General features: G+C 37.3%; 1 protein-coding gene across 1 annotated transcript; it reads right to left on the bottom strand.

Annotated features, from left to right (window-relative positions):
* Positions 1 to 2,172: 2,172 nt before the first annotated feature.
* Positions 2,173 to 4,715, bottom strand: LOC111347023 (uncharacterized). Its single transcript, XM_088749380.1, has 5 exons — positions 4,408 to 4,715; positions 4,037 to 4,332; positions 3,331 to 3,445; positions 2,870 to 2,953; positions 2,173 to 2,264 (listed from the first exon to the last, which is right to left on the bottom strand). Exons 1-5 carry the CDS (start codon positions 4,487 to 4,489, stop codon positions 2,173 to 2,175), a joined length of 669 nt encoding a protein of 222 aa, XP_088605506.1. The 5' UTR covers positions 4,490 to 4,715.
* Positions 4,716 to 8,087: the final 3,372 nt, after the last annotated feature.

Genomic DNA, 8,087 nt, shown 5'->3' with positions numbered 1-8,087 from the left:
ACAACCAGACAACTTAATATCTCAAAAAATTGAGCAAAGGGTACCAAACCAAGTGAACTAGCTTAATCTTTCGCATAGGGCGAAGTCTTTTCAGCCTAGGTTGATGGACAAGGGCATACATTTGAGGAGGACCCTCACAATCTTTTCTTCATTTGTCAATGCATTTGACAGCAATTAGACTCCTGGAAAGATAGCAACACATTTTTTCTTAGATGCCCTTTTCAAGATATTTTCCTTGTATTACGTACCTTAAATTTTTCTTACAGTGCACATACACATACATACAGGCTGCCATCCTAAGCACGTTTTCAAGGCTATTCCTTTTGGAGTAGCCACAAGATTGAAAAGAAATTGCTCTGAAGAAGTATTTCTTGCCGAGAGAACAGCTGAGTACCGTTGAAGAGTACCTTTTTAACCAGGGCTATCCCTCTAAATTAGTTTCTGCGCAATTCTCCAAAGCCTCCGCTATTCCTAGAAAGAATTTACTCAGGACTCGTGGAAAAGAAACGAAGAAACTATTTCCGTTTGTTAGTACATTTAATCCAAACTTGATTTGGGATTTTGGTACGGTTCACGGTTGTAGATAAAAGTGGGTTTGCCCTTTTCTGGTGCTTGCCGCATTGCCTCTTCGGTTGCGCCACCCATTTTAACATATTTAGTTTTTTTATCCGTATTCTTCTTTTTCTCCAACGGTTTCGTTAGATTCCGACGAAGAATCTTGTTTACAACCTTCTGTGGTGTTGACTTTTTAAGCTGCTAGCCCCAAGGATAGTCAAATGCTGCCGATCTTCAGCAGACGCCGAGCTTGTCGAAGGCTCCTGGCCAAACCAAGAGCCTTTTGTCGCTTTTTTTTTTTTTTTTTTGACAAAATGCTGCCATTTCTCTCTTCTTTGGGTCTGTTAGTTTTTCTTTTTCTTCACCCAAGGACTCCTCTCTAATTTTGAGTTATGTTTTTTTATCCATGAGTAAATACTTTGCACGAGCAGATAACTTCCACGTGTGGATTTTGTCAAGTGCGCGATGTAAACAAAATATACAAACGACATAAAATATTAAATTGCCGCGAGCATCCCCCCGGGGACTCGCCCATTTACGAGATTATGACACCTTCCTGATTTATTAACTTTTATTTGAAAATACGGTTTTCTAAATCAGTCGGACGTTTTTTGATATTTTTGAGTTTTTTTTTCTCTGTAAACCTTAGTTAAAATGTCTAACTTAAATCTAGTCCAAGAAAAAAAAAATCATTTTTTCGGCCTCGGAAGGTAGGAAGTACCTTTAACAGCTTGAAGGAAACTGTAATTTTAAAATAGCGCATTTGTTCCTATGTATTACTTCGTTGGTTTCTTTCCTTCCGTCGATTCGGAAAAACTTGCGTTAGAGCGATTCAAAGACTTTATTCCATCCTTTATTTATAATGTAAGTAATTTTTCGATGAGATAATCAAAATCTCAAGCTAGAAATAATGGAAAAACCCGCTGTTCATCAAACTGTTGTAGGCTTGATATGAAGCGAAATGTATGTTAATTTAGGTGTAGCGAGAGATGAACAAGTTATGGCCTTCGGTAAAAATTGAACGCAAATGACCAGTAAAAAATACAACGCTTGAAATAGCTAGCCAGCTTGTAATACGCGTGGCTAGGGGTAATTGGAGAAAAATAAGATAAAACATTAAGTCACGAGGCCTTTGTTTCTTAGCTCCGCCTTGACAAGTTAATGAGTTAGGCAGTATTCCCTTTGGAGGAAAGCGCACATGATCTTCGGCCAATGAGAGCCTCCCTGTTTACGCTCCGCCACTTATAGTACAAATGTAGAATAGTTTCGCCAAGTAAATGTCTGAGAACAATAAGCATTCCGCCCAATGGAAATGTTGAATAGAGTTCGTTTTTCTATAGCATCCCCCTTTTGATAATTTTGCAATGAATTCCTTGTGGATTGGAAGCGAAACTTTTAAGAATTGCTTCTCTTAGTTGTCCTGAATGAATATCACCCGGACAATCACAAGACATCATCAGATTGTTTGTTCATTTCCTTATTAACTCAAACATGCATTAGTTCTTCACTCAGGCAGACCATTACCCACCATTATTATCTAACAATACTCCGTAGAGTTACAAATACCGCCCAAGTCGAGCACAAATACCGTGCGGTATTTGTACTCTAGAGAACCGGTTAGACAGGTTTTCTAGCATCGCAAACCATTTCCCATACTTCTGTCACGCACTCTAGGTCACGGCCGCTGAGAATGCTGGAAGCAGTCAGAGCTGTCATAAAATCAAATAAGTAACTATGTTTTTAATGCCTTCCTCTAGTTGATGAGTGAAAATTAAAACTGACTTATTTTTCACCAAATAGTTAAATGTGTAACAGTTCCAAATAGGTATCTTTAATTGGTCACCCAGATGTAGTTTAGCATTTTCAACTGAGCAATTGAGAATATGGTTGGAAATCGTTGCTATGTCCGTCATATTCGAGTATTCCTCGCTGAAGTCTCGTTAAATCAGACCACGAAGAAATAATTTTTATTGGGAAAAATTTAAGTTTCCAGATGGATATTGCTGATATGTATTCAAAGATTTTAGGACCACTTGAAAACATTCAAAAGAGGTGCTTTCGTCGTAAACAAGATGAGACGAAAATTCTGAACCGGTCGTGGAACATGACAGGTTATCCACTTCTGAAAGATTAGTAGAAAAAAGGTAAATAATTATTGATCTGCAAAAAATCTATTTACATCCAGAGAATATAAACTAGCATACTTTCTTCTTAACCTGTAAATATCATTTAGTAAACATCAATAACAAGCTATAAGCTAAGGCTAATAAAAAAAATTGTCTGCATGTTTCTCCATTCCCATTTGTTGGCTTACAGGTGCATAAGTAGGATCCCACAGTATTAATACAATGAGCCTTGAAGTCGCAAGAGTGCGAGTCTTCGGCACATTCATCAATATCTCGAAATAAAAAAAAGAGAAAAACATAATTTTGTCTAACTTTACAAAACTTAGAGAGAAAAATAAAAAATTTTGATTTGACGTTTAAATTATATTTAACACCAAATAGCACCAGTGGGCAAAATATACAAATCATGGACCAAGAGATAAATCGTCAGCAATTGTGGATCTGATAATTTACTCTAGTGGGGGTAAAAGAAAAGAAAACTGAAATTTCCGAGCGTTGTGACTCTTCCATCATTCACTTGCTAACAAACTTTTCAATTGTCCTTCACTTAAATTGTTTGACAGCCATAATTGGAAGACGAGAAACATAGTGCTATGCACAATTTAAGCAAAATTCTCGTTCTTAGCCGATAAAGTTTACGATTTCTTACCCATTTCGCAATGTTTCCCTGTGTATCCTTTCCCGCAAACGCACACATAGCTGTTCTTCTCGTACTGGGCAGCGCACGTCCCATCGTTCTGACACGGCCAACTGGTACATGGAGACTAAACGGGTAAAAGGATAAAGCATCGGTGCAATGAAAGCCACAGATGCATAGAATGGGAGTGAAAGAGGATTAACAAAGTTGACCAAAAAAAAAATCGAATCACAAATATTTGTTTGGTTTTTGTTTTGTTTTGTTTTGTTTTTTTTCATTAGTGGCCACGGCACAGAAAAGAAGAAAAACAATTAATAAAAAGTTTCTGGGAGGAGAACAATTCCTATCCAGTGATACTGTATTTCTAACATTGTTCTCAACACTGAACCAAAAACGAATTTTCCCCGCTTTTTCTCTTTGTTTCTACTTAACTAAGAACAATCGGAAAAACTTTCTTGATAATAGAGTTCTTGCATCACCTTTTTTACACTACTCGAACACGATTTGAAAAGTATTTGAGGCACATGGACATAAAAGTTCCAAATGTTACAGTGGTCCAAAATTGGTCGCCTAAGTCAAGACTCTAATATTGACAGGAAAATTCCCTCTCTTTTATAGTAAAAGTCTCTTAAAAGGCTGTGCATAGAAAATTTATCCTATCAAAAGGCAATCTTACTTTCTAAAACTGTTCTTTAGAATACTGCGATTTTGAACTTACCATGATACTAAAGTGGTGGTGACTCCGACGGGCGACAAGCTTGTCTGAGTTGTTGTACATGTCCGATGGAAGTAAATCACACAGTATTTTTCCGACGATGTCTTGAAATGCAGCTAAGTTGAAAGAGAAACATGAAGGTATGTTGACACAAGCAAGTCCACACTCAATGGCTTCCATAACATAATCTGAAGCAATGCTGGTGATGTTCAGGTACGAAAACTTGTGAGCCTTGAATTTGGCATAGGCCAGTCCTCTATCGGTACCGCGGCTGAAAGTTTTTCCACGCGCATCGATGACTTTCGTTTGTTGAAATTGTGGGAATATCGTAACTCTTAAGCACTTGCTGAGGAGTTCTTGCATATTTTACATACCGTTTGTAGCATCTGCCACAAAAAATGTTATCACAAATACAGAAAAATAGTTCCTGTATAGCTTTCGAAGAAAACGCCCCATACTTGGCCTCAGTTAAGAGCGGACTTCACCTGCACACTAAAAATTATGTCGCCCGATTTCTAACTAAAATTAGTATGATTGACGCGGATGTAATGTGATAGATAAAGAAAATTAATCCTGTTGGCTGATGTTTTAGAAAAATATATCATCTATCAATTGAGAACCTGCTTAGTATGATATGCACTCTTTTTGACTGCTCTCCTTCGACCATTTAAGGAGTTGAAGACTCGTACCTTTAGATGCTTGGTCAAAAGGATAGATTAACTAAGCTTTCGTGTCCTGGATGCCTTTTTTCACATTGTCAAAACAAGACTAAAAAAGATGAAAACGATGATGAATTTGTTTGAACTTAATTGACGGAGAATTCGAAAGTAATGCACACAGCAACAGCTATCAATTTTTTCACTTCTTGTCTAACTTATCAGTGAATATGTATAAATACCTTGTTGTGAATACAAATTTTCTTTAAATTAGACTAAGGAACTCGCAAGTCGTGCTTAAAAAAAAACCTTACTTTCTAAATTATTTTTTTTGGCTTTAGCTTACAAATCCTCAATTTAGAAAAATGTTATCGAACCGTTTGAGTGAAAAACCGAATGAGTTATTCGAAAGGGTTCACGTCAATCTGTCAGCCCCGGCATATGTCATGATTGAATAAGCAGGACGACGGAGTACTGTTAAAATACAGTGAATAGTGACATCCATTGATTTTCTATTAGTGGAACAACTGATGTCCTTTTCGGTAAATTGGAAACCACTTAATAGTTTTGAAAATTGTTGAAGAACCGTGAAAGAGAGCATGTATTTATCTAACAGGTGAAAGGGAAGCTGTAATTTGATTAGTTTGTTAATATTTTCCTCGACGTCAAACGGCCTAAATAACTTTAATATTTCGTTTTGTCATATTTGCATTTCGTGTCCTTCGAAGCTTTCTAACACACCCTTGTTATAACCTTCTCTCCTACGCCTACTAATGGTATCTAACTGCAATGCTTTATTTTTTATGATGACACTGACAACTGAGGGCTAAAGAGGAAGAAAGGGGCCACTACACTCAGCTTCGAACAATCTTTAATCCTTACTTATTTGGTCACGTGCATCGAGTTGGGGTTAAAAACGAAACTTCCACCAAGAAATATAAACAATTAAGAATAGATCAAGGTGCTTTTTCCCCTATCTTTCTTCATCATTTTTCAACCATTTTTTTAGCTTTTTTCCGGGTTTAACTTAATCTGATTCACTTTTTTTAATTCCAGTTTCCATTAGTTTCAAATGTGTACGTAAAGACTGTCTTGGTGTCATGCGAGCTAAGATGACGGCGGTTTGGAGCTTACTGCGATGCCAAAGTGGTGGTGACTCTGACTTGCGACAAACTTGTCTGAGTTGTTGTACATGTCTGATAGAAGTAATTCACACAGCAATGTGTCAACAATATCATGAAATGCAGCCAGGTTCAGAGAAGCAGGAAGGTATGTTGACACAAGCCAATCCACACTCATTGCCATCCATAACATAATCTGAGCCAATGCGGGTGATATTTAGATAGGAAAACTTGTGAGCCTTGAACTTGGCATAGGCAAGTCCTATCTCGGTACCGCGGCTAAGATTTTTTTCACGCACATCAATGACTTTTGTTTATTGAACTTGAGGGAAGAAAAAGAGACAGCTAAAATGACAAACTACAATAAAAAAAGAGAATATTGCAACTTGTAAGCACTTGTTGAGGAAGTAATATTCTTGCATATTTTACATACCGTTTGAACCATTCGCCATTGAAAACGTTATCACAAATACATAAAAGTAGTTCCTGTATAGCTGCATACTTGGACTTAGTTATAGGCGGAGTTCACCATGCGGAAATGCAAATCTGGAAACCTCCAAATAGTTGAAAAAGTTAGTTCAAGTTTGAAGAGAGCACGTATTTATTTAACAGGTGAAATGGAAATTACAATTTGATCAGCTTGTTAATATCTTCCCTGACGTCAAACGACCTAAATAATTCAACTGTTTAAGTTGTTCAAATTTGCTTTTGATGTCATTTGGAGTTTTCTAACATACTCTTCTTGTCACCGTCTCTCATACTCTTCATAATGGTATTCAAAAGTAAAGTGTTATCTTTTCTGATAAAAACCGACAGTTCAAGGTTAAAAGACACGTGCACTCAACCTACAATCTTCACTTGTTTGGTCACGTGCATCGAGTTGTGATTTTTAACAAACCTAAGAATGAATTAAATTTTTCCTTGTTTTGAGTTTTCCGCAGTAATTTTTTAACTTTAATCTTATTTTTTCCCGGGTTTAATTTATTCTAATTCTCTTTTCTTCTCTAATGATGAGTTCCTTCCAGAAATATTTTTAGTTGTGTTCGACAAGTCTGGGTAAAGTGATTATCGTCTTACATTCCTCGTACGCAAAGTTTATTTGAAAACCTTAACTTGAGCCTCGACCACGTGTACTAGACCCGGTTTCTCCCGGTCATGTGCCAATGCATTGAATGGGCGCCTTTGATTGATACACTAAACAGTGTCAATTGCTTGGTTTATCTTGCTCTTCTCCTCTGACATACAAAAAACCCTGCAAGCATAAACGTTATTTTATTCATTGTTTCCTTTCCACCTTTTAAAAACTTTGAAGGGTTACATGGCAATAGAATGGAAATTCGATATAAATTTGGAGCGATAAGAAACACTCGGAAAGTAAGCTTGTGCTGGGTCCCTTCCCCTCCGGAACGTCAACTGCACAAGTCTAGTTTAGGAGGGTGAAGGGAAACTAAGGCAGCCCAATACCAAGAATAGGTGAAATAAGTATGCGCTATTGACCGACCGTGAGGTCAAGGTGTCTGGATATTATTTGCTGACGTTTCTATTTATTATTTTTTTTTTTTGGTACAATGAATATATGAAGTTCATATATTTTGAACTGCGGTATTAAATACGTATGATGCAAGATCCTTCGCAGTAGATAGCGCTATTTATGCAATAGCGAAAATCAGACCTGAAAAAAATCAGGCCTGTACGGGATTCGAACCACTGACCTCTGCGATACTAGTGCAGCGCTCTACCGATTGAGCTAACGAGCCAACTGGGAGCAGGCCGTTAAGTTGATTCGTAATAAACCCGTGATGATAAATCAGATGCAAAGAATATATGAAGCTCATATATTTTGAACTGCAGTATTAAATACGTATGATGCACGATCCTTCGCACTAGATAGCGCTATTTATGCAATAGCGAAAATCAGACCTGTACGGGATTCGAACCACTGACCTCTGCGATACTAGTGCAGCGCTCTAGTGCAGAGCGCTGCACTAGTATCGCAGAGGTCAGTGGTTCGAATCCCGTACAGGCCTGATTTTTTTCAGGTCTGATTTTCGCTATTGCATAAATAGCGCTATCTACTGCGAAGGATCGTGCATCATACGTATTTTTTTTGTCGTTTTTTCGCATTTTTAGAAAACTAGAATAAATTATTTTCAAGGCCAAACCAGACTCTATCATCGGTAATTACATAGCTGCACGTGAGGCTGCTCAACTAGTCATGAAACATCCATTATTAAATATATTTCAACTTCGCATATCATTATGAGTGTTATTAAAAGT

This window comes from Stylophora pistillata, chromosome 2 (genome assembly GCF_964205215.1).
Source record: "Stylophora pistillata chromosome 2, jaStyPist1.2, whole genome shotgun sequence".
In the NCBI taxonomy this organism is placed as follows: domain Eukaryota; kingdom Metazoa; phylum Cnidaria; class Anthozoa; order Scleractinia; family Pocilloporidae; genus Stylophora; species Stylophora pistillata.
Note: the sequence above shows the minus strand (reverse complement) of the source record. Positions and strands in the feature narration are given on the sequence as shown.